Consider the following 27843-nt stretch of genomic DNA (forward strand, 5'->3'; position numbering starts at 1 on the left):
AGCTCCTAGCTCCTAGTAGCCTATAGCCTACCATGTTTACCTTTGGTAAATGCTTGTTGCCGTACATTTAGATGTCAACTGGCTGGCCAGCTTTGCACAAGTAAACATGCTACAGAACTGTCTGTATCGGAGCTGAGATCTCTGATTTTAGATGCAAGTCCATATAATCTGATGCTTTTTTATTTGTTGCTATCGGATCAATATCCAATATCAATGGATCGGGACACCCCTAGTTATAATAGAACCCTATGGCTAAATGATACAACAATAATTTGAGCAACAAAAAGCCGAACCCAGTCCACATGCTGCACGGCTCTCATTGCATGCAAGACCATCTCCCATGGTCCTGTGCTCCACTAACCCACTAGCTAACACTGTTTTGGGTTTTGAATGTTGTATCTCGATACCTTTGTGTCACGACCCTGGCAGTTGTGCTTTCATTAGTGTGGTTAGACGAGGCAGATGGCAAACAAGTGGGCCTTCGCAGTAACTCAGTGAAGGCCGCAGGGCTCGGAAATAAGTCAGTGTATTGCATCAAGAAGTGTTGCGTAACACATTTCTTGCTTTTCTTTCTCTAGATGAGACGCCAAACGGCCAGCCAGAAGGTGAGTAGCCAATGACAGATCTGGTCTTCTTACACCCTCCTACACTGAGCAGACTTTAGGGGTACAATGGCTCGGGTGGTGCCTTCCATGGTCCTCCTTTTGTACACCTTAAACCAGCCTCAGGTGGTAACTTTACTTTAGTTTTTAGATTGTAGCTGAGGGTCAGAATTGGACCCAATTTCAGATTTTCTCCAAGAGGTAATCTTAGAACCTTTCAACAGAGAAGAGATCTCCAGACTTGAAGCAGGCTGCTCCTTGTAGACAATATGGACGCACTGCTGCACTTTGCAGGGACAACCACCGATCTGTCAGTGTCACTGACATTCCTCCCGCCCGCCGGCTGATCCCTCGCTGTTGTTTCAGCTGACATGCTGGGGGCCGCCCCCTGCGAGCAAAAAAGGGGATGGGGGGGCTTTTGGCCGACGCTGGGATCTGACCTTGGAGCCACTGCGTCTTGAAGCTCAGGGAAAGAAGTTCCCCGAAAGCCACCCTAAAAATACTTCTGGGAATTCTGATGCATATTTTCATCAGTGGTTCAAATGGGGACGATTACAGATGAATTCAATCAGTCCCTGCAGGGATTTGCAATGTTGTGATTGTACCAATCCACGCAAATTCTAACAATCCCTGCAAATTATGTGCGGCCTTGCAACTTTGTCCAATCCCCGCAACTTCCTCACACGTTTTGGTCAACCACCGTCGTTTGTCGAATCAAAACTATGTTTGTTTATTGTGTAGACCAGACCTGGGCAAATTAAGGCCCGGCCGCTGCATGCGGATCGTTAAGCTTTTCAATCTGGCCCGCCGGACATTCCCAAATCCTTTTTTTAATCTTTAAAATAGAAACTGTAGCTGCAATTATGATGTGCAGTGATGTTTTCAAATGACCGTAATCTTGAACTATACAAAGTATTTCCATGGTTAGAATCTGCGCTTTTGCATGATATACTAGTTACCAGAGGTGGGACCAAGTCATTGCTTTGCAAGTCACAAGTAAGTCTCAAGTCTTTGACCTAAAGTCTCGAGTCAAGTCCCGAGTCAAGACAGGCAAGTCCCGAGTCAAGTCCAAAGTCAAGACTGGAAAGTCTCAAGTCGAGTCCCAAGTCCTGCATTTTGAGTTTCGAGTCCTTTCAAGTCCTTTTAACCACAGACTAATATTTTTACACAGATTGTGTATGCTTTTAAAACGCTGTATTTATTTATTAAAACAAGTGCATTTGAAATTGCAGGAAAAAAAATAGTGCTGACATTGCAATTCATAATAGCACTATTAACCAGTCATTTTAATAGTTTAAACAATTTTAAACATTTAACTCATTCCTTTACAGAATAAACACATTTGCAAAAACAAACATTAACATACTATTGGTTGTATTTTATGAAAATAATATTACCACAGAGTTGAGAAGGAGCAAAGATCTTCAATATTTGTATGTGAAAATCACAAATAAATCTTCTGGGGGAGGATGACGCCCCTACAGGGGTTTGGTTTACAAACTTTCAGCCCCACCTAAAACAAAATTCACCAGCCGCCACTGATTATGATGCATTCTCATTTTAGGCAAAATATAAGACAATACTTTCTTAACAGTATAATTGTAACCAGGAATAAGTCTTCAAGTAACAATATTCAAATACTAACATTGTTGGGTAAAACAGCATTTGGTTTTATTCTGAATGTAGTGAAACAGATTGGTGGTTTTAGCTGGTATAATGACTTTCAGGTGTTTATATATGTTTAAGTATTTGGCAGACGCTTTTATCCAAAGCGACATACATAAAAAATACATACTATGAATAATAAAACTCGCCAAAACATGTGTCCGTTATCATAGCTACACGTATGACAAAAAACCACGTGAAAATGAGTGGTATTCAGTGAGGTAAAATGAATTAAATGCGCTGACAGTTCATTGCTCCTGCCAAATGAATTGCACTGAGTGGAGCGGATCACCACTCCAAGATGGCGGCCCCGCGTCTCGTCTGCGCCAGTAGGCAGTAGCGCTCGATGCTGCGTACCCTTATAAGATGTCTATGGTTATAACGTTAGCAGTGAGTTTACAGCCTCACTGATTTAACTATACAGCAAATAAAAGTCATGTTACTTAGCCAATAAACGTTAGCTTACATTCAAAACTTACCCTTCTTTGTGCAACTTCAAATGTCGAACGAAGTTGGAAATTGTTGCGTCTCCGTCTGTAATATTCGAACTGCGTGATTTCCATACGCAATTCGTTTTTTGTTGACCAAGTCGTAGTTTTTATACCCGAACGAAACCAACTTTGGCATAATTGTTTCTCTCTGCCGCATTGTTTGACAACTCTTGTTCGGTGGTTGTCCTGCAATTTGATTGGATGAGAGCTGTGTGATGAAAACAACGTATAACTAATTTGATTGGCTGTTGTACTGACAGCGCACCAGCTGACAAGCAGCACACACGCTGATAGACAGACAGACACGTACAAAATGAAAGATACGGAGCGCTCCCAAATAACTTTTTAATCTTTGGGTTTTGGGGAAAGTAGCAAGTCATGTCAAGTCAAAAGGCTCAAGTCCAAGTGAAGTCACAAGTCATTGATGTTAAAGTCTAAGTCGAGTTGCAAGTCTCTTTACATTTTGTCAAGTCGAGTCTAAAGTCATCAAATTCATGACTCGAGTCTGACTCGAGTCCAAGTCATGTGACTCGAGTCCACACCTCTGCTAGTTACTATGGTAATCTACGTCACAGCAGCTCAGACGAGGCACCAAGCTGTGTGGGTGGGGAGCGTTTCCACAGAGTGATTCCAGAGCGGCCAGCCTGAAATGCTGACTTTTACAACAAAGTTCTAAAGCTTAGTGATATATCAGATACATCAGATTGTAGGTGGTTTTTTTTTTTTACCCTTCGCGTTCATATTGTTTGTTGCATTTTTGTTACGTTTCGCTTGATTGTAAAATATGTCGATCGAGAGGGGGTATGACGTTCGTATGTAGTCAATATTCAGTGTTTTTCGTTCATAGTTAATATTGTAAATCCCAAAGTCTTTATTTTTTCATGTACATTCTGGGTGTCGCATTCAGTAAAATAAATGTAATTCCATTCTGTTTTTTAAGGCGGTCTGTCATAACGTTTTTAGCATTTAATCAGACATTATTGTGAGGTTTTGGATTAGTGTTCCTAAAAATAGATGTGCCGGCCCCCAGACACATTTTTTTCTCAAAATTTGGCCCCCTCGAGTCAAACTAATTGCCCAGGCCTGGTGTAGACAAAGCAGGAACAACATGTAACAATATATCAACTCGTTATTGCTCAAACGGCACAATTGTCATCCTGTCGCATATCTCAGACATACTTCCTGTTCCTGTCTACGGCGCTAAGCCTTCTGGGTGATGTAGTATATAAACACTTACTTTCCTAGTTTACATGTATTTATTTCAGATGATTTAGAAAATCAAATGTGTGCTACTGGTGTGAGAATGCTGTGTACAAAAACATGGGTGTAATTTGTGTGTTCACCTGTCAGCAAGTGTGCCCAGTTGTGTGTTATTGTCTGTGTTGTTTGAGTGCGAGAGGCACCACGTGTGCTTTGAAAGCTTTGCGCTCATCCAAATCCACCCGCCGCTCGCTGTATTTGTCACATTAAGCTCAGACAGTAGCGGCGCCTCGCCCCTACCTGACATTTCCCTGGAGGTCTCTCCGCCCCCAGGTGGGTAACTGTGACGGTATTCCCTTCCACTGTCACGTGCACATCACACTCACGTCACCTGTTGCTTCTGAGGGTACCGTCACTTTCTTCTTCTTTTTTTCTAAGATAAATTCACTTTGAGAGGTCTGCCGCTTCTTTAGTGTGATTGCAAACAGTTCTTACCTCGCTGACATTTGCTGCTTGTCACTGGCTCTGTCTTCTGTCTGCGGCACTGCAAAGGCATTTAGACATGTTACACAGGAACAATATAGGCACACACTTCTAAAAAGTACACTTAAACCAAGACTGGTATATCTTTGCCTACTCGTGTTGCTTTTGGCGGGAGCAAATGTTATTTTACAGACTAATAAAATCAAGTCTAATTAGATACTGGGATGGAACGGTTTATGAAAAACAAAACGGTTGGGAACACGTGCATGGATTTTGGAATGGCGGAGGGAATCTACCATTAAATGCGAAAATAATATTACTTTTTTGTCCAAAAGTGGAGAGAAAGCACACTGAGCTTGTGCTAATGCTAATGCTAGCTGTTGTTGTTGACATGACCACCAATGCCAACGATTGTAGCATCTTGAACATCTTCATTGCTAAGTCAATGATAGCTTGACGGTAGGGCTGTAACGATTAATCGATTAAATTGATTAGAAAAAAGATTCAATTTATATTCCGTTGCTTCGATTAATCGTTCAATGAGTCATAAATAAAAGTATTAAGTAAATAAAAGGTTATAAAAACTGATAAAATCCGAACTGCATAAAAGAATGTAAAAACAAGAACATGGAGGTAAAAGAAGATAAAGGGTCAATTGAAAGTAAAAGAAGGTACATAGAAAGTAAAGGTGAAAAGTTAAAAGGTCAATAGAAGGCAAAGGAAGATTAAAAAAAGAGGTAAATAAAAGGTAAACAAAGGTAAACCAAAGTTAAATAGATGGTAAAAGAAGGTAAAGGGTAAAAAGAAAGTAAAAAAAGGTCAATAGAAGGTAAAATGTAAATTAAAGGTAAAATAAAGTAAAAAGGATACATAGAAGGTCAACAGAAAGTAAAATAATGAAATTAGTAGGTATAAAAAAGGTAAAACAAGTTAAATAGAAGCTAAAAAATGTAAAAGAAGGTGAAGGGTAAATCAAAGGTAAATGGAAGGTTAAATAAGGTAAACAAAAGGTAAAAAGAGGTAAATAGAAGCTAAAATAAGGTAACTAGACGCTAAAAGAAGATAAACAAAAGGTAAATGGATGGTAAAGAGGATGTTAAATAAGGTAAATATAAGGTGAAGGTTGTGGCAAGTAGAACAGTTTTTTTTGTTCCCTAAAACACACATTGAGGCTATAAAGTGTGTTTTATCCGATTACTCGAACAAACAAATCAATAGAGTATTCGATTACTAAAATAGTTGATAGCTGCAGCCATACTAGACAGCTTCTTATATTGTAGTTTGTTGGCACAGTAACTGTCTGTGTGCTTACTTTTACTTGTAAAGCATGTAAACCATTGTAAAGCATTTAATGGTACATTATTATGTTGCATTATTATATTTTGATTGAAAATACAGTTGTCCCTTCATATATTGCAACAGGAAAAAGCCCCGGGGTCCTGTTACACATCCCCATTCCCCTCTCCACTTTGACACTAGAGCTTTAGGAGCCATTGTTAAGTTTAAGCTTACAATATATTATTTCAAGAACTACAACTGATTAGGGTTAGGATTAGGATGGGTACCATTCACATACAGGACCAATTCTTGGTAGCTGAGAATGCAACAATACCAATTTTCAATAATTTTGTGAATAAATATGAATTGTTTTTGATATTATTTATTGCAACATTTAAAAACTAAGCTGATTATGATAACTGCTGTCCAGTTTTTATGTATTTATTATCATATTTCTGAGTATCATTTGCAAGCATCACTTTAAGTTGCAATTACAGTAGCAAGTGCAGGACGTTAGATGGCAGTAGCATAAAGTTTATGGTGCGTGTTTTTGGTTTTTGTTGCGCCTTAAAAAGTGTTAATACTGCAAGTATTGTATTTATTATGCACCAGCTGTTTGATTGTACTGTGCATTGTAGCTGGAGGTATTGAAATAGCCATGTAAAATCGCTATTGCTAATCAGTAGCGTGTCAACAGCAAAGCCATTGTATACTAGCATCAAGCTAGCGCATTTTTGGAAAAGTGGAGCCTTACTTTACCTACTTTACTTAATTTCTTTGTTGGCATTGAACATTGCAACATTAGAGGTAGTTTGGCTGATTCCGCTCTCAGCGCTGCTAGAGTGATCGCCAAGAGCCAATGTGCGAAGAGCGGAGTTGGAAACGGGCGTGACATCATGCGCAACCCAGGTACCGTAACATGGTATCGTTGGATTTTATGTGAATCAGTGCCGAGTTGGACCAGTGGGGTTTAATCGGTGCCAAAAAAAGTACCAGTTTTTGTACCCGTCCTTACAGCTGATTAACGGTAGTGCTGGATGGGGGCATGTATGGTATTCTGCTGTGTTAAAATGCACAATGTACACTAAACCGGAGCGAAAACCGTGTCATGAAACCGTAATAAGATCTGAACCGTGGATTTTGTGAACCGTTCCACCCCTACGAGACAGGCATGAGTGCTCTTTCGAAACCAGGTGAGTCGCCGAGATCATTCGGCATTCCAGTTTCCTAGCGTCCATGTTTATGTGCACGTGTGTGTGTCACAACAAGCTTTAATTGACCACGCGCCATGGCGGCTCGCTTGAGAATTGCTTGCAAGAATGAGCTCTAAAGATCCGTTGGGCTTTCACGCATTCACACATCGGCCCCAAGGCGGTCCGACACGACACGTCTTGCACCGTTCTGATAGGTGGGTTCATTTTGACAGTGAAGCCCTTGTTGCAGATGATGACGTTGTTGCAGCCACTAGTACATCCCCTGCAGGTTGGTACACAAGACATCTCCTTGCCACTCCCCACATTAAGGAGAAACTCTTTGGGCTCCGAGCTGCAACTATAGAAGTTTCTCAACGGAGAAGCTAGGTATACAAATCTTGGGCCTTTAAGTGCAATATAAAGCGAGCATGGCTTCTGTTTTTCTACTTGACAGTCCCAATGGGATATAGTGTATGTCAAAGATGGACATACATGCAGTAGTAACAGTGAGTGTGAGAGTGTGACACCCCACGCATCTGCTTTGATTTCACAAATAAAGGCACTGACGTCGATATTCCACATGTATGTATTCCACGGTACATATCATGGATGCTTCTTGGCTGATATTAAGTCAACTTAACTAGATATTTGACAATACAACATTCACTTACTTGGATTTGAATTGCAATACTAGATACTGTTACAACCGAATAATAACAAATCAAAGAAAATGATAATTACTAGGGATGTTGCTAATACCGACACTAATCATCCATGAGTGATATTGGCCGATACCAACCACATGTATCAACTCGGGGTGTGACTCTTTGGGCACCTAACGATTCGATCTGATTACGATACCTACGGTGACGATTCGATTCAGAATCAATTGTCAATTCAACACAATTCTCGCAATGTATTATTTAGTATAATAAATGTTAGAAAAGCTCCTTCTGGTTGCATAGATATGGCCTAAAAAACACCTTTGTAAAAATGTATTCTTACTAAAAATAAATAAATATATATATTTATATATTAATAAAAATCCATTTTTAAATAGGTCTTTTAGGCTGAATGAAAAATCGCAACTAGGTGTTTTCTCAAAATTGTGCAGCCCTAGTACTTGTACTAGTACTGTATTTATTGTGTTTCTTCAAGCTGTCTTAGCAGCTAACTGGTTAAATCACCAAAAAGGATTCCCGGGCGCGGCCACCGCTGCTGCTCACTGCTCCCCTCACCTCCCAGGGGGTGAGGGTGATGGGTCAAATGCAGAGGATAATCTCACCACACCTAGTATGTGTGTGACAATCATTGGTACTTTAACTTTAACTTGAGCTAGTTCAGCGATTAGTATGCCTTCTTCCTGCTTGTTCTTTCTCGGTGTGTATCATGTTTAGCCTAGTCCTCCAATGATAGTAATACTTGTAAGAAATGCAGTTTATTAAGCCGCAATGAAGGACTACTGTATATATTTAAGGGAGCGTCTTCATACGTATATGGAGATACAGTAAGATGATAGCTGCCTTTTTTCTTTTTCTTTTTTATATTAATCAATCCAACAAAATAAAACACAACAAAACAATAATAATACAATTTCAATTGTAAAACCAAACCCAGCGTAGCAACATTCAACAGAGCAACTGAGAGGACACACAAACATGACACAAAACAATCCAAAAGTAGTCAAACAAAAATGAATAATATCAACAACAGTATCAATATGAATAAGAATTCCAACAGAGCAGTGATTAGAAATCCCTCATTTACATTATCATCACAGCCATTTATAAAAAACAAAATAAAAACATTTGAAAAATGAACATTAGTGTCACAGTGGCTTACACTTGCATCGCATCTCATAACTTGACAACACACTGTGTCCAATATTTTCCACAAGGATAAAATAAGTCAGATTTTAGGTTAATTTAATAGTTAAAACAAATTTAAATAATGGATCGCATATTATATGACTCATTATTATCTAAACTAAATGCATTTTTTTCTACTGATATATTTTCATAGCTTGTGTGTACCAGTCAGTATGGGCTGGCTAGCTGCCAAAAAGAAAACAAATATCAGTCAGCGAAGATCCGCTTTTGTTATCACTTTGAAAGGAATGAATCGATACTGGCCAGTCATGTACTTTTTCTCAAAAACCTTCCGATACTGATCGGCGCATCCCTAATATTTACATCAACTTTGTCGCTGCCGGGCCTCAGGAGTAAGTTGAAACCACCTTCTATCCCGAAGTTCCACGAGTTCTACCCTGATCATTTTCCATGATGACTGTGCTTTCTTCACAGAGGATGCCAGTTCACTCAAGAAACTGTCAGTTGAGCTGCCTAGTAAGACACTTCTGTCAAATCCTATACCAGCGTTTTTCTACCTCTGACCAAAGCGGTCGTCTTCCCTAAATCACTAAATCTAAATTTGAGCATATAGGAAACATGTTGACAGATATGTTTTGATGTGTTTGGAAAACCTTTGTTACTGAGCCTTACAACAGAGACAAGTGCCCTTGCTAACAATTAATATACACTCCTTAACTTTCTACTTTCCCTTCTAGTATTTTCCTTCAAAGGGTAACTGCACTTTTTGGGGGAATTTTGCTCATCCGCCACAATCCCTATGTGAGGCAAGAACATACGCGTCTTTCCCCTTTTCTGTGCATTCTAAATAGTAAAAACACTGCTAGCAAGAACAGCTAACAATGCAGGTAACCGGGTGTTGCTCTGGTCTGCCTATAAAGCCCTCTAATAACGTTTTATATAAGGTTTATCAAAGTATGCATGTAATGTAATGTAATATTTTGGTCATTTTGAACATTACTAAAAAGTGATTTCCAGGAATGTCCTAGGGTGACCAGGTGTCCGGATTTAGGCCGGACAGTCCGGATTTTAATGCCCTGTCCGGCGTCTTGCGCAGCATCAAGCCGGACACGTATTTGTCCTCCTTTTTGAGGCACTAGGCTTGAAGAGCGGGGTTTTTTCATCTTTGCTGGGCTGCAGCGCAATAGCCAATCATAGACCGTAAAAAAATGCCCCCCAACGCAGTAACATATCAAATGATTGGCTAAGAGCGGTGTCGGATACAAATCTGCTTATCATTGGTTAAAAAGGTATACAAGGGTCCATGTGCTGCTGCGGCATGACATTGACAGAAAGTTAGCATCACGCCAAAGAACGAGGTTTAATTCTGAATGGATAAAAGAGCACAAATTTATAACGAAAAGCAGTCGAGACTCATTCCATGGCTTCTGCACACTTTTTGTCGATGTGATGTCGACGTAAGTAGTCAGGGGAAAGCTGCAATTGAACGGCATGCTGGTACGGATAAACATAAAAGTAATAAACGTGCGGCAGGTACCTCTTCAATGAGGACATTTTTTCGTGAAGTTTCGTCGCCCCTGGATGACAAGATAACCGCCGCGGAGCTGTGCAAGGTGTACCATGCTGTAAAGCATCACCAGTCCTACAGAAGTTTAGACTGCGGCATGAAAGTGGACCGGGAGATTTTCAGTGACTCGCCCACAGCTAAAGGGATGGCCTGTGGCCGAACAAAAGCCAAGGCATTGTGCGAGAACGTCATCGCTCACTATTCGGTACAGGAACATACCGACTACATAAAAGAAAACAACCTACCCTTTTCTGTGGCAACCGACGCCTCAAATAAAGGAACAAACAAGTGTTTTCCCATTGTGGTAAGGTATTTCACTTTGTTTGTTACAATCTCCTTAGTTGTTTGCAGAGGTGGGACCAAGTCATTGCTTTGCAAGTCACAAGTAAGTCTCAAGTCTTTGCCCTCAAGTCTCGAGTCAAGTCCCGAGTCAAGACAGGCAAGTCCCGAGTCAAGTCCAAAGTCAAGACTGGAAAGTCTCAAGTCAAGTCACAAGTCCTGCATTTTGAGTTTCGAGTCCTTTCAAGTCCTTTTAACCACAGACTAATATTTTTACACGGATTGTGTATGCTTTTAAACCGCTGTATTTATTTATTAAAACAAGTGCATTTGAAATAGCAGGGAAAAAAATAGTACTGACATTGCAATTCATAATAGCACTATTAACCAGTCATTTTAATAGTTTAAACAATTTTAAACATTTAACTCATTCCTTTACAGAATAAACACATTTGCAAAAACAAGTGCAACTGTACTTATTTGTACAAAAGTGTTAACATTGTATTTCCATGGCATATTGCATTGTAACTAGTTCCACAGCAGTTTGTATTCTGTTCTTACCTTATCTCATTGATCTCATCTCATATTGTACGTGTGTTTATGTGTGCGTACATATGAAAAACATAACAAATACACAAACATAACAATGAACAGAGTTTTACTTTTTAGATGTCAGGGCCCTATGCAATATGTACACATATTCTTAATACAGTAAACATTTTAACTGACCTTTATTTGACTATGTTTGTCTTTTTGTAGGTGGCTAAAATACACGGTGCTGCTGACCGCCGTCTAACGTTATGTTACTGTGTGTGATACATTGACTAACGTAACGTTAAGTGTAGGTACCTCATGCAACCCTGCTTAAAAAAATCACTTGATAAAAAGTATGAATAAGGTAGCAAACTGCAGTGGACGCAACAGATTGCTGTGTTTGAAATGATGTTATAACCATAGACATCTTATAAGTAGACGCAGTATTGGTTGCTGTGACGCGAGCATATTGCATCTTGAAGTGGTGATGAGGAGCCGGCGAGCAGCCTAAACTGACAGTTGACAGGTAGAAAACAAAGATGCCGGGCTGGTGTTCAGCGTTTTTCTGCTCAAATGAGCGGACTGTTGAAAATAGGAATCGGGGGATTACTTTTCACAAGTAAGATTTAACATTAATGTACTATTGGTTGTATTTTATGAAAATAACATTACCACATAGTTGAGAAGGAGCAAAGATCTTCAATATTTGTATGTGAAAATCACAAATAAATCTTCTGGGGGAGGATGACGCCCCTACAGGGATTTGCTTTACAAACTTTCAGACCCACCTAAAACAAAATTCACCAGCCGCCACTGATTATGATGCATTCTCATTTTAGGCAAAATATAAGACAATACTTTCTTAACAGTATAATTGTAACCAGGAATACGTCTTCAAGTAACAATATTCAAATACTAACATTGTTGGGTAAGACAGCATTTGGTTTTATTCTGAATCCAGTGAAACAGATTGGTGGTTTTAGCTGATATAAAGACTTTCATGTGTTTATATATGTTTAAGTATTTGGCAGACGCTTTTTCCAAAGTGACATACATAAAAAATACATATATAACAATCACTGTAAACATGATAATTTAAGGGAAGAATGTAATACAAAGTATCAATACAAAGTGTCAAGACAGAATAAACTCTCTGCTGCTGCAGCAACAGAGATACCGGTCTATAAGATATATAGATATCTAATGTATTCATACATTGTTTATGTAGGATATACGCATGTATATATAACGTAATTATATTGTTTCTTCAACTTAAAAAATAGCTGACCTTTTTTTCCCCCCTTCTCTGGGCTTATATTCCCGGTTTTGATCTCGGACGTCTGGTCACTTATAGCATATAAGAATATTATATTACTGTTAAGCAAACTATGAATAATAAAATATGTGTCCGTTATCATAGCTACACGTATGACAAAAAAGCGTGTGAAAATGAATGGTATTCAGTGAGGTAAAATGAATTAAATGCGCTGACAGTTCATTGCTCCTGCCAAATGAATTGCACTGAGTGGAGCGGATCACCACTCCAAGATGGCGGCCCCGCGTCTCGTCTGCGCCAGTAAGCAGTAGCGCTCGATGCTGCGTCTACTTATAAGATGTCTATGGTTATGACGTTAGCAGTGAGTTTACAGCCTCACTGATTTAACTACACAGCAAATAAAAGTCACGTTACTTAGCCAATAAACGTGATCTTACATTCAAAACTTACCCTTCTTTGTGCAACTTCAAATGTCGAACGAAGTTGGAAGTTGTTGCGTCTCCGTCTGTAATATTCGAACTGCGTGATTTGCATTCCTTTTTTGTTGACCAAGTCGTAGTTTTTATACCCGAACGAAACCAACTTTGGTATAAATCTCTCTCACTGGCGCGTTGTTTGACAACTCTTGTTCATTGGTTGTCCTGCAATTTGATTGGCTGAATGCTGTGTGATGAAAACAATGTAGATCTAATTTGATTGGCTGTTGTACTGCGAGCACACACGCTGACACGCAGCACACACGCTGATAGACAGACACGTACAAAATGAAAGCTACGGAGCGCTCCAAAATAACTTTTTAAGCTTTAGGTTTTGGGGAAAGTAGCAAGTCATGTCAAGTCAAAAGGCTCAAGTCCAAGTGAAGTCACAAGTCATTGATGTTAAAGTCTAAGTCGAGTTGCAAGTCTCTTTACATTTTGTCAAGTCGAGTCTAAAGTCATCAAATTCATGACTCGAGTCTGACTCGAGTCCAAGTCATGTGACTCGAGTCCACACCTCTGGTTGTTTGTATAAAAAGTTATTCAGGCTTTTTTAAAAAGCTTTTTTTTTAAATTATATATGTTACCTGTTAATTGTTGTTTACATTTAAGTCCACACATGTTATGCTTTGTGGCACTCTGCACTTGAAAAGATTCATCTCAGTGGTCACTTTTTGAACACCACAATGTATTGAATAAATACAAATACTGTTAACAAACACTTGACCTTAATATTTTTTCCTATTCAGCCACACAAACATCATCTTTAAACCACTCAAAATTGTACTATAAATCAGAGTATACCATAGTCCTATGTACACTCTAGTAATTTATTGATATGCCGCATAATGTCCTCCTTTTTGGTGTCATGGAAATGGTCACCCTAGAATGTCCACAACAACATAGAGAGGACTTTCCGTTCACGAGAGCCCCGGGGCGTTATCATGTAGCATATTGCGAAACATTTCAAAAAGGAACATAAAATAGTGACTTACAACGTCACTGGGTTGCCGACTGATGGGACGGTTGTATATTTCAGCACTTGCACTCTCTCTTTAAGCTGCTAAATTCAAAATAATCCTCGCTCCTCGGATAAAAAATAAAAAAATGCTTCCTTGCGATGTTGCAATGGTCTTACGCTGCATGCCATTTGTTGAGAGCCAAAAACCTACTCAGTGGCCTAGTGGTTAGAGTGTCCGCCCTGAGAACGGTAGGTTGTGAGTCCAAACCCCGGCCGAGTCATACCAAAGACTATAAAAATGGGACCCATTACTTCCCTGCTTGGCACTCAGCATCAAGGGTTGGAATTGGGGGTTAAATCACCAAAAATGATTCCCGGGCGCGGCCACCGCTGCTGCCCACTGCTCCCCTCACCTCCCAGGGGGTGAACAAGGGTGATGGGTCAAATGCAGAGAATAATTTCGCCACACCTAGTGTGTGTGTGACAATCGTTGGTACTTTTAACTTATAATGTATCGAGTTGGTATTATGTGGAATTTAAAAGTTGACCAAATTCCCGACTTGGTGCCACGACCTACAGGTGAGATGCATGATTTATAACCAAGCATTACATTTTCCTAACTCAAAGGCAATGCAGCAGAAGCAGAAGCAGCTCAAACTTCTTCTTCTTTGTTTTATGGTGGGTTGGAACCAGTGTTATTAGCAGCTCAAGCTAGCTCGTAGCTGGGTACTCGCTAGCATTGTTGGGCAAGCTACTTGGAAAATGTGGTAAGCTAAGTTACAAGTTATTCTACAATACATTTATCTTCAAGTCTACACACACACAGTTTATATTCTCCTGGCAAAGAAAACTTACTAGGAAATGCTAACGCTATGTTTGCTTTCTGAGTGACTTGTAACAGCTAGCTTAGCTGGCGATTGTTGTGTAAACTTGGGAAAACACTTGAATGTGTGTACTCAAATTTGTGTTAAACGCCGACAGGAGATTCTTTTTGAAAGGGATATTTACTCTATGTCATATCCAGCTGTGCCATGCCGCTTTCTGAAAGACGTGCACTGCAAATTATTTGCCACTTGCCAAGATTTAAATTTTTATTTATAGACATTACCCTAGTTTTGAAAATAATTACTTATTTTAGGTCATCATAATAATAATTTGAGCATGAATAATTGTCTATCAATATAATATAATTATTATAATATAATATAATTAATATAATTTGTCTATTCTGGTTTTTAAAAAATTTACAATTGAAAAAATAACTATTCAAGTAAGATATTTTGGTTTTCCCCACATAAAAAAATCTGGAAAAATTTGCAACATCCCGAGGAAGCTTAATTTAGTTCAGTTTCAGTTTATTTGGAAAATGCATACGATACAATGTAATGCATCACACATTTCCAGTTGTTTCATTACAGCACATCCGAAAAGGAGTAGGAAGAAGCAGAGCTTATTTAATCCTACCCCTTTTCATACCATAGCAATGTTATCCAGCTTCCCTGTTCTCTGTAACAGAACAGTGAACAAATAAATAATATACCATAGTAAGCAAACAAATATTAAATACATAAATAATCTTTGTCTCAATAAATAATTGTTCTGTGTACTTTGTGAACACTTGTAATTTGAACAGTCTCTTAAACTAGCATATTGGTGCTTTGTTTAATTTATTTGGTTAATTAATTCCATAATTTAATTCCACATACTGATATACTAAAGGTTTTAAGTGTTGTACAATCATACAAATGTTTTAAATTAGATTTTCCTCTAAGGTTATATTTCTTCTAATTTTGTTGAGAATAATTGTTGTACATTGCTTTGTACATAATTTTAGCTGTTTGCAAATGCACCAAATTGTTGAATTTCAATAATTGTGCATGTTCTCCCTGTGACTGCGTGGGTTCCCTCCGGGTACTGCGGCTTCCTCCCACCTCCAAAAACATGCACCTGGGGTCCTGGGGATAGGTTGATTGGCAACACTAAATTGGCCCTAGTGTGTGAATGTGAGTGTGAATGTTGTCTGTCTATCTGTGTTGGCCCTGTGATGAGGTGGCGACTTGTCCAGGGTGTACCCCGCCTTCTGCCCGAATGCAGCTGAGATAGGCTCCAGCACCCCCCGCGACCCCAAAAGGGACAAGCGGTAGAAAATGGATGGATGGATGATTCAATAAATAAAGGGTTTGTAAGTTCTCTATACCCAACATTATGTATTATTCTAATTGATCTTTTTAAGAACTTCATGTTGGATAATGCTTGTTTTCCAAATAAAAAACCTATTTCTAGCTTAAAAGTCAATTTCTAGATATACACAACTTAATTTATGAAGTCTTATCAAGTAAAATTGACTAACTGCATGGACAGATAATATCACTCCTTTTTTGCATTTTTTTCCTAAAATCCAGTCTTTTTATCCTACCTCTATTTTGCAGTGTGTATAATCGTCTCACATAAGGATTGTGGGTAAAATTCCCAACACAGTGCAGTTTTCCCTCGAGGTGCAGATACTGTCCACTTTTCAAACTCTCTAAAAACTAATCGCTTGTCTTCGTTTGCGTTGGCGTGTGCTTGCTCCAGCGGACTTTACAGTACTATTCTCGCCAATATGCTGTAAATCTTTCTTTGTCTTTATTTAGATGATAGCGTCTCCATTACAGCCTTCGAGAGGAAAGACTCAGGTAATTGAGCGGGAGAAACAGCGCCTAGAGTATTTTTTTGGAATACGTAGGGTGTATATCAGTCATGTAAAGAGGAACACATATCTTCCTTTATCCCTGTTGGACATCACGTAAAGTAAGTTTTTACCCCTTTTTGTTTCCTCATGCTTTCAATGTTGCAAAGAGCTTCAACTGCTGCTGATAAAAGTGAGCAAATGTGTCCAGGTGTGTGTCTTCATGTGGCTAGACTAAACAGTACAAAAGGAGGGTGTTCGTGATGTTGTTTAGCCCAAACCATCGTGTCTTTTTTCCACGCCCTTTACAAAAAAAAAGTCTAGCATTGCACTGTTTCATATATGTGTTTTTCCTTGACAACCAGTGTGGTCTTTGGGAGAGTCCCAGGCCCCTGAGGAACTGGACAAGCCCATTGACAACCCGCCGCAATCCACCCTGCTCATGGAGATGCCCAAAAGTGGCACAGTGGTCGTCGGTAAGCAAAGAGACCTCAGTAGAACCATGCAGACCAGCCGAGGGTTCTTCAAGAACAAACACTGGCTAGTTGTCAACTCACACTCTAACCAACGTATCGCAAGGAATTCTGGGAACACTAAGGGTGTCCTGATACAACCTTTTCACTTACGATACCGATATTGCAGCCTTGACTATTGGCCGATACGGATATCGATCAGCACGACAGAGTGGAACGTTAGAAAAAGATGATGTTGTGTGCTCGATAGAAGTGCTTGAGAGGAGTCTCAAATAGATAGATAGATAGAGAGTACTTTATTGATTCCTTCAGGAGAGTTCCCCCAGGAACATTAAAACTAAAATGGAGAGTATACTACTTAGTTGTTATGTCTGGTTTTCTTACACTTCTGAGTCTCATTCATTTCAGTCTGTCCAAGGTGTGCAGCTGTACTCGGGAAGTAGTCTTTGCCATTAAGTTGAATATGCCAGTAGAGTCCTACAAAGTGTTTATACTGTAGGTATGGTACTTATCATGCATCATCTGTTTGATTGTAACGTGCATCTTAGTTGTAGTTTTCATTAACAAATTTGAAGGTGTTGAAATTGCAATGTACAATTTTTAATGCTAACGTGTATAGCATTTGTTTTAAAGCATTTCTTCTATTTTTGAATGTCACAGTGAAGATATTTTGTATCTTATGTAAGTTACATTGACTTACTTTCTATTTGTGTGTTCAATTTAACAGTGTTTTGAAGTAAAGGCTCTCAAATGACACAACCTGTTATCTGTCTGTTAAGCTCGCGAGAAGACACGTTAGCGGCAGCAAGGCACACTGCTTGTATCGGAGTTCTTATCTCGGACGTTTTAGATGTAGGTCGATATAATCCGATCAGATCTGATATCAGATAATCAGGACACCCCCCCAATTAATACCAAACAATGTGCTAAGGCAGTCTGTATTAAGAAAGTTGTTTCTGCTCTGCGACAAAGGTGGGGACATCACTTTTGTTGCCAAGGTGGAGGCCAAAGATCTTCTCCGCAAACCCACTATCAAGTGGTTTAAGGGGAAATGGATGGACCTGGCCAGCAAGACGGGGAAGCACTTGCAACTCAAAGAGACCTTTGACCGCATCACCAAGGTACCAAGACTCATCCTCAAGAGCATAGGCGCCAATCCCGTAGGTGCTTCGGGGCCCGAGCACCCACGTGGGATTGATGGCAAATTATTTCTCACCACCAAGCAAAAACCGCGCATGCTCAGAAAAGTAGCGTCAGATTTACCGCCCGTCCGAGCACCCACTGGCAGAAATGTAGATCGGCGCCTATGCTCAAGAGTAACAACCGTCAAATAAAAACAGTTCTATAAACACTATGGCCTGATCTACTAAAGGTTTGCATTTACTAAAACACATGCAAAACTGACAGTGCAAGCAAGCTACTAAGCTTGTGCACTGAGAATTGTGTGACTTAAAAATGATCAAAATAGAGAGTATGTCTTAATTTGTATGGAAAATATATACGAATTATCAGAATACCCACAATACTGGGAGGAGGAGACGCAAATATCATAATTTAGCAGTCACAATATGATTTATCAAGACTAAAACCAAAATATTTAACACGTTATGAATGTACATTCAAATTGGCGCAGTTACGTGTTACAATGGAGAGAGAATCCTCCGTCCGTGTGCGTGTAAAGATATTCAAAAATAAAAAATATTAGATATATTGTCTATTCCTATTAAAACAAACTAAATTGGTTCGTTGTGGTGTCTGCTGCCCTTTTTGTAACAGCGTTTATTTTTTTCATATGAGATACAGTGTATTAACAATATACCAGAGGAGAAACCTCCTATGGTATATCGCTCTGGAAAGAAAAAAAAATATAGCATGCATTTGATTCTAGCTGGGGAGAGGGAAGTCTGGGCTTCTCTGCTTAGGCTGCTGCCCCCGCGACCTGACTTCCGATAAGTGGAAAAAGATGGATGAATGGATGGATGGCATTTCATTCCAGACACACTATTACAACATCCCGGCGCTTTTCAGAGTGCACCTTTGGCGTGTTAACAATAGGTTCTGTTGTCTACATCGCACTCCAATATAGCCCAGAAAAGTTGGTACAAATTATATTTATCCACTGTAAACAAAGTAAATAGATTTCACAGTAAAAAAACAAAACTAGGAGGTCACTTGCATGAATTTTACCGTAAAAACAAAAGTGGTACTGTACTTTTTTTTTTTACATTAATGCACTGTAAAAACAACAACCATATATTTTATATTTTACAGTAAAAACGGGCAGTAGCTTTTTTCCATTTACAGTAATTTTAGGGTAACATTCTGGCAACTAGGTTGCCAGCTTTTTCCTTTTTTTTTTTTACAGTGTGTGCTGCAATTTCCACTACACAAACACTACAGATGTGCTGCAATGGGTGTGCAGAATAGGAGTGTCTCCATGGTGACAGTCCGTAGTAAACGCAAAATCCTCATTGAAATAGTGCGATTGGCAGCACTTTTGAACTTGTTATCAATTGCTCACGCAGTCTTAGTAGATCACTTGCAACACACCCACTAATAGTATACGCAATGTTAAAGTTTTTACATGCTTTTTAGCGCATGGTATTTGGGATCTTAGTAGATCAGGCCCTACTGTGCAGTGTATGCGGTTGTAGCAGCAAATCAAATCGAACAATAGTGGCATTAAACACCAAATTGAGGCCACAACCTGCATGATGTTTAGGGCCACAAAAAGCCTTGAGGTGTAATGTGGCGCCAGGACTGAAACGTAACACACTTCCTCACAGATGCACACTTTTGAGATGCAAATCATCAAGGCCAAAGACAATTATGCGGGCAATTACAGATGCGAGGTGACCTACAAGGACAAGTTTGACAGCTGCTCCTTCGACCTGGAAGTGAAAGGTTTGTCAAAACAGGAAGTCTGTCTTGCACAATGGTCAGCGTATGAATTGGTCGTTGAATTCTTTTCATGTATAGGAATTGAAAAAAAATGTGAACTTCATTTTGAGCTTGAAAACTACACTGACCGGAGTACTCCAAGTTCTTGTATGATACAGTCAAGAATTTTGATAATACAGTTACATCCCTACTATAAACCAATCGTTTTTTTGTTGTTGTTGTTTTTCATTTCTCGTTCATGAAAACAAACTTCAACGACCGAAAGACACACCAAAACGCAGACCGTGCAAATTAATGTTTGTTGCTCTCTTCCAGAGGCCGGACCGTCACAGAGTATTGATATCAGATCAGCTTTCAAAAGGAGGTAACGAAAGAATAACACATCAAGTAGAGAGAGAGCATCAGAAAATATAGTATACAATATTCTGTACGTCTATGAATCTTCTCATTCATCCAGATCATTGTATTCTCAGGGCATTCAATCGCTTACACCTGGACTGTTCAGTTTGTCATAGAACACGTTTCGCCTCTCATCTGAGCAAGCTTCATTAATTCATGCTCATAGGCCTTGTTTACACTGCAGGTCAATTCAGACTTTTTTTTACCCATATGTGACCTGTATCAGATTTTTTCATGTCAATTTGAACAGTGTAATTACGATTTTTTTTTTTTATCCGACCCAGGCCTCTTTCATTTGTGGATATAAATGAAATATGTAGCCGAACGATCGAGTCGTGTTCATCCGACCAATGTGTCATCAAATAGCAATAAGCGTCATAATTCTTCGCCAAAATAAATAGTTGACAAATGACCAGAAAACCGGGAAAAAAAACTGTTTTAGGAACTCATGTCAATGCTCCGCCAGTCCTGTCTCCGACTGCTCGCCAACATGCTCTTTGGAGCAGACATCAAAGCATATGTCCAACAAACTGCGAGAGCCAAAATGCTTGCACTTCGCACTTTTCAATCTTCTATGAGCAATAATTCGGTTCAGAAAATGTTGACTTTGATTGCTCAAAATCATTGAAATCATTGACAGGCCTGAGACCTTCTAGAATTGCAGCCATATTTACTTGCAGAAACCCCTTGCATGCGTGATGTCATGACGTCATGTCTGCATGCAGGTCAGATTGCGTTCACATTAGACATCGCATTTGTTGTTATGTGAACAACTACATACTAAGATTGGATTTGGCCAAAAACATCTAAATTGTACATCTAACCCTGCAATGTGAAAGGAGCCTATGTCAGATTGTGCTTCATTGTTTGATCCAGTCTGACCAATTTAAGTCACACTGCGCTATGTTCACACTGCAGGTCAATTCCAATTTTTTGGCCAATATTTGACATGTATCTGATTTTTTTTTTTATCAGTGCGAACAGCACAATTCCAAATTTTGGAAATCTGCCCCAGGCCTCATTTGTATGTGGATATAAAATAGATACGTATGTATCCAATGTGAGTGCAGTTTGAACGAGGCATTCATCAGATGTATACGTCATCAAAAAGCAATACATCTCACAATTCTTTGCCAACATAGAAGGTCGCAAAAACAAATAGTGAACAAATGAGCAGAACAAAGACGAAAAGAGGTTGTTTTAGAACTCACGTTGATGTTCCACCACTTCTGGCTCCAATTGCTTGCCCTCACACTCCTCATGTCCACAAACTGCGAGAGCCCAAATCCTCCTCTTTCTTGATCTCCTACGCCAGGGGAGTCAAACTCATTTTAGCTCAGGGGGCCGTATGGAGCAAAACCTGTGCACACGTGGGCCGCACTATTAAAATCATGGCATTAAAACTAAAAAAATAAAGACAACTTCAGATTGTTTTCTTTGTCTTACTTTGGCCAAAAATAGAACAAACATTCTGAAAATATTACAATAAAAATATAGAAAAAGACACCGGCAGCAGTAAAGTTTAGATCCATGAAGGAAAGAAGAAAGTGAATGAATGTTTATAACTGAATACATTTACATATGTATAAACATTTGTTTTCTTTTGTATTCTTTTTTTTAATGAATTAAGCAACGTTTATAACAACCTTTTTCCAAAACACAATATAGAACGTGAGATATAACAGGATAATGCTTACATTTATCATTTCTTTTCAAAATGGTTACAAAAAAGTGGGACCCCAAAAATTTACTGCGGGAGCCCATTTGTATGACTTAAAAATTCCTAGCACGAGCACTGATGGAGTATTGGTATGTGAAAACAGTAGCAGGTGGCTGTGGCCTGCGAGCCGCTTCTAATACTACTCAAATATCATCCCGGGGGCCATGTAGATAATTAATTCTATTGCCTTGACTATGACGCATAGGTCCTACGCCAATAAGTTTGGTTGAGAAAATTCCTTGAAATTTCCACAAATGCGCCACGACTAAAACCTACTACAATTAGAGCCCTGTTTACTTAAACGGGTCAGCTCACGGACGCATTACGTTCACATTAGTAGACATACATAGAAGTCGCATGTTTTTAGCAATGTTAACGACTACATAAAAAAAACGGACTTAACAAAAAATCGGAATTGGGCGTCAGATCTAGTCCGACCAACCCAAAGTCTGTGAGCATGAACTGATGAAGCTTGCTCAGACGAGAGGCGAAAGGTCTTCCAAGACAAACAGAACAATCCATTTGCGGATGATCGAATGCCTCAAAAAGTATATTCTGTATGCAAAACAGAAAGCAACTGACCTATAATTGACACCAGATGTATCATCAAACATTAAAACACCCTCAAACAATGTGTTTGGAAAGCAATGCAAAGCATCCCAGTTTCGTTGCGCCATCGCAGTGTTGACGCAATATGACCTGGGACGCGGCGGCGAATGTCTTACACAAAGACGCCTTGTTTCTGGACTTTTACCTGAAAATCCCAGATTGTCTTTTGTGTAAGCACCAATCACTTGTTAGCCCTAAGCTAATACACTGATTGATGTTTGCTTTGTGTTGCTTGTGTAAACATTGTTTTCCAGTGACTGTTGTATCTTTTGATGAAATCCTTATTAATCTCTCCTTGTTAACAACAGCAGTGAAGGCCAAGAAGATGCAGGGGAGCTTGACTTTAGTGCTCTACTTAAACATAGGTGAGACTCAGTGGATGTTGCCCCTTCCACTAATCATTCAGTGCTTTGTTTTATTTTTTTAAATCATTTGTGGATGTGCATCCTGTCGCTTCCTTTCGAATCATTTAAGAAGGCCATATGATGCCAGTGTACAAACTGCTTCCTGGCCAAAGTGACTTCTTGAGTTTAAGCTAAGCCAAAAGCTTGATAAATGATCCATTTATTTTGGGCTTGTCTCTTCTTCTCCCCTACATATTCAGAAATCAAAGGTTAGTAGAAAGAAAACCATAAGTAGTAAAACTTTTAGACCTTACTGCGGGTGAGTACTGTAATCCTGTAGAGTCCCCAGCATGACTTGGAGCTCCGAGTTAGACAAACGAGAGTGTTGGCCTACTGTAGTTCGGTAACACTTCATTTGAAAGCAGCATTCCGATCAGCTCCCCCTGCAGTTTGCAATGATGGAAACGGTCCTTCGCTGTTTTGGATCATTAATGACGCATAAGGGAGCCACAGGGAAATGATGCGGTAAAATAGTGTTACAGCTACATTTTATTTCTAGTGAGAAATATAAGGCAAACATAGCCATGTTTATTTCAGCCTTCCTTGTAATTGCCTGAAAATAAACGGATGGAAAAAAAACAAGAAAAGAATGAAATAATACTTGTTTGCGCTTTGTACTTTCAGACATTTGCAAAAATGTCCTTGAAAGAACTGACTGAATGTTGTAATGAACACGCGTATGCGTGTTTGCTAACCTGGATCTCACTAACATAACAATTTAACAGACAACTTCATAGTCTAACACTGTTCAAGCATCTTATCAATGGAATGAGAATCAAACAAAGGGATGGGCCAAAAGGAATAATCTCACTAACCTAAAGCATAACCTCTAGTGATTCTCAAACTGTGTGAAATGCAGGCTCCTTCAAGTGGTGCGCCAAAGAATCACTTAAATAAATATTCAAACACAGTGTTACTCTTTAAACTCTGCGTAATGTTACAGTGGCCAAAAATATTAATTTAACTGGTTAAATAAAACCTCTGCCTTGTTTTTAATGAATACTTGGGCCTACAGCGCTACTGTATTTTAATGTTGGTCATTTTGGTGGTACTTGGAGAGCCAAGTGTTTTCTGAGGTGGTACTTTGTGAAAAAAATTGAGAACCGCTGCTCTAGGAGATTGCGACTTGTCCAGGGTGTACCCCGCCTTCCGCCCGAATGCAGCTGGGATAGGCTCCAGCACCCCCGTGACCCCGAGAGGGACAAGCGGTAGAAAATAGATGGACAGATGCTCTAGGTGAACCAGAAATTTTGGTTGCTAGAAGAATGACAGCACCAACATGATCCAGCCAGGTAAAGGTTAGCTAAGGTAAGGTTAGGTCATACTTGAGAAATGACAAGGTGAATCTTTTGAACAGCTCTTTTAGGTGAACGATGAGAAGCGTTTTGCAGTTGTGAGCCGTTCGTTGGCAAGCCACTTTATATACCGATTGCCCATGTGCATAGCACAAAATAAACGTCGTCAGCATTCGGATTCCCTTTTCCGGTTAATTGTTCTGCTGTAGATTTGTAAAGTAGGTCAGGTGCACAAACACACACACCAGGTAAAGTAGTAGACACACAAAGCACACCTAAGAAGAATCCTGATAAACCTCGTGAACTTTATTAAAAAATTAGAAAATCGTATTCATCTTGTAAAGGATGAATGAAGACATCAGTTTTGTTTAATTTTACTGCTGTGTCACAGGAACCGTTTGGAAACAATGTACAAAATCTTTCCATGTAGATATCTCATTTCATAGTGTACTGGTATATATCTGCGACTAGATAAATCCGGTGCGGCTACTATATGAAAAATATTTTTTCCTTCTAAAACTTTGTGGGTGCGGCTTATGTACTGGTGCGACTTATAGTCTGGAAAATACGGTATGTTTTATATGCACATAGACATTTAGGGTTCGGAATTATTTATTTATTTATGTCTAAATTGAGATTGTTATTGCGATGAGGGGGCGACTTGTCCAGGGTGTACCCCGCCTTCCGCCCATGTGCAGCTGAGATAGGCTCCAGCACCCCCCGCGACCCCAAAAGGGACAAGCGGTAGAAAATGGATGGATATATAACGATTCTAAATTGATTCAAGCTTTTTGAAAATACAAACCAAATCGTGTATTAAGGTTAATTGGTTGGAAGTGAGAATCGCGTTAAATCGATAATTGATTCGGAATCAAATCGTCTCCGGAAGAATCAGAATCGCACTGAATTGTACGTTTTTGTAAGAGTCACATCCGTAATAGGCATTATTTATTACATTAAATCCTTAAAGTCTTTGAAGGTTTTTTAAATTGTTGATAAAAGTTGGTTGGAAAATGCCCCTGATGTGGTATCTGAGCCCAGGATGTCGTTGTGGCTTGTGCAGACCTTTGAGACACTTGTGATTAAAAGCTATTTAAATAAACTTTGATTGATGATTGATGAAAAATTTTACCTTGTACTTTTTGCACACATTCAACAAAACCGCAATAGCAATAATAACCGTGACAGCTGAAATACATTAAAAATAACAATAATGCACTAAAAACCTTAACCAAGCAGTAACTCGCTGGAATAAAAAAGACAATATAACATACATCCATAAACGTGGACGCATGTGAAAAAGTGCAATATATTTATCTGTACAGTAATCTATTTATTTCTTTATATATATTTATATATACATATTTATTTTATATATATATTTATATATTATTTATATATATTTATTTATTTATATATGCATCTTATTGCTTTTTTATCCTGCACTACCATGAGCTTATGTAACGAAATTTCGTTCTTATCTGTGCTGTAAAGTTCAAATTTGAATGACAATAAAAAAGGAAGTCTAAGTGTAAGTCTAAGTCTATACTCCTTAACTACACTGAATATTCGTCTCCAAGATCAAGGTCAACATAGATGAAGCCCATCCCTTTGTGTGACATGTCCTGAGGAATGCGAGACAAAAAGAAAAACCCCTAAATGAAAATCATGTCCTCCTAAAACATGGCGATTGTACTGCCTATCATAAGCAGAACCTCCTACCATGTCAGGGTTCATGACTAGTTTCTCAGGACATGTTGCAAACACCGTCTGTTGACTTGTGTCCTCACATCCTGCCCAAATATCCGACACCACCAGAGAGCATAAGGCGCAGGACGACGCCCCCGAGGTGGACGTGTGGGAGATTCTAAAGCATGCCCGCCCTGATCAGTACGAGAAGATTGCGTTCGAGTATGGCATCACAGATCTTAGAGGCCTGTTGCGCAGGATGAAGAAGATCCCCAAAGTGGAGAAGAAGAGTGAAGGTAAATCTCCTCCATCGTCCATTGCTGTCCCCCTGTTGCCCAGATTAACCTGAATGTGCTTTTTTGACAGCGTTCGCCAAAAAGCTGGAACCTGCTTATCAGGTGGATAAAGGCGGAAAGATCCGCCTTATGGTGGACCTGGCTGACCCCACAGTTGAACTCAAGTGGTACAAAAATGGACAGGAAATCCGTCCCAGCCCCAAGTAAGTTCCATCGTCGCCTGTGGCATATCGGCCATGTTGTTTGCCTTTAAACACTGCACAAATGAAGTGCATTTCAGACAATGCGTTTCATTTGCGGAAATGCCCTCGTCTGCATCTTCTCCACGCTAATGTGGCTCCAGTCAGGTGCAATGGAAATTGCCGCCAAGCAACATTTGTGTGATCATCACAAAGGAATTGTTGTGTTTAACTGCTCTTTGTACGGTTTGCCTCTGTACAGGGAAAAGGCGGTACCTCCTTCACAGGTCTTTAACTCATCAGTCCCTCCAGGATTTCGCAATGTCGCGATCAATTCACGCACATTCAATCGGTCCCTCGCAACTTTGTCCAGGACCTGCAACTTCCCTGCACATTTTGGCCAGTCAGCGTCATTCTCGCCAATAGAATTTGTCCGTGAGCCGCGCTCAAACAAGCACCTCAACTGTCTGATCCAAACTTACGTATGTTTCTAGTGTAGATGAGGCAGAAACAACAAAGTGTAACCATACGTTAACTTTGTGTTGCTCAAACAACACAACTGTCGTCCTACTTACTGTTCCTGTCTACAGCGCTAAGCCCTCTGGGTAATGTCACATACAAACATCTACTTCCGAGTTTACATGTATCTAGAGCTGTCAAATGTTTATTTTTTAATCAGATTAATTACATTTCGGAATTTGGAATAATCGTAAATAATCACAGGCTCGCTTGCATGATTAAAATTTACTTACAAAAAGACCCCAATATTTGTATACAAATGCAATGTTATTGTCAGGAACATTTTTAAGCGTTTTGCTGGAATGCATGTCATTTTTAAGAAAAACTTGACAACAGTTTTATCTAAAGTTCTTTCAAGCTGTATTTTGGAGTGAAATTTGGAGTCACCTCTCTCATTTTTTGTGCATGCATTTATGCATCGATCTGATCACACACAGACCATATAGCAGTGTGTTCATTAATAATGCGATATTTCTTGTGTTAACGCGTTAATTTTGACAGCCCTACATGTATTGCTATATTTATTTTAACTTAACTGTATTTATCCAGGATTAGGAACATATTTTCATTTGCAATGCCGACCGAGAGATGTTGAAGTGCGATGATAATCTGTCATCGCCTCTCATTTAGCAACGAAAAATAGCGCTATAGATCTTTCTCAACAGTTCAAAAAATGCTCTTAACGTGCGGCGGTAAACATTATGGAACATAAATGAATGTTTAAGATGAACAAACACGTTTCAAGTGTAAAGCATGCAGAGAGAATGTCTGCAACTTATGGATGCCAAAGTAAACAGCGGACATTAAAGAAGCCTTTAACTCATCAAATTAATTTTACTATTAGTAGTTATAGTCAA

General features: G+C 39.3%; 1 protein-coding gene and 1 long non-coding RNA gene across 7 annotated transcripts in view; one reads left to right on the top strand and one right to left on the bottom strand.

The window, feature by feature from the left end:
* mybpc1 (myosin binding protein C1) overlaps positions 1-27843 on the top strand; it is a 57191-nt gene that overhangs the window by 3884 nt on the left and 25464 nt on the right. For 2 of the 6 annotated variants that reach the window (XM_062064791.1, XM_062064788.1), the window contains exons 2-11: positions 579-605; positions 9216-9257; positions 16468-16509; positions 16868-16978; positions 17948-18096; positions 19762-19879; positions 20192-20240; positions 22913-22969; positions 26122-26288; positions 26359-26491. In XM_062064791.1, the coding sequence (XP_061920775.1) occupies positions 579-605; positions 9216-9257; positions 16468-16509; positions 16868-16978; positions 17948-18096; positions 19762-19879; positions 20192-20240; positions 22913-22969; positions 26122-26288; positions 26359-26491 (895 nt within the window). Of the gene's footprint in view, positions 1-578; positions 606-9215; positions 9258-14167; positions 14414-14517; positions 14602-16467; positions 16510-16867; positions 16979-17947; positions 18097-19761; positions 19880-20191; positions 20241-22912; positions 22970-26121; positions 26289-26358; positions 26492-27843 lie in introns of those variants that run through there. The other 4 variants (XM_062064789.1, XM_062064792.1, XM_062064790.1 and 1 more) reach the window with 4 other exon arrangements.
* Positions 4363-21623, bottom strand: LOC133661535 (uncharacterized). The gene is made up of 3 exons (XR_009827953.1): positions 21487-21623; positions 4454-4502; positions 4363-4391 (listed from the first exon to the last, which is right to left on the bottom strand). It is a non-coding gene; the product is annotated as an uncharacterized LOC133661535 (long non-coding RNA).

The sequence above is a fragment of the Entelurus aequoreus genome, linkage group LG12, assembly GCF_033978785.1.
Source record: "Entelurus aequoreus isolate RoL-2023_Sb linkage group LG12, RoL_Eaeq_v1.1, whole genome shotgun sequence".
NCBI classification, from domain to species: Eukaryota; Metazoa; Chordata; class Actinopteri; order Syngnathiformes; family Syngnathidae; genus Entelurus; species Entelurus aequoreus.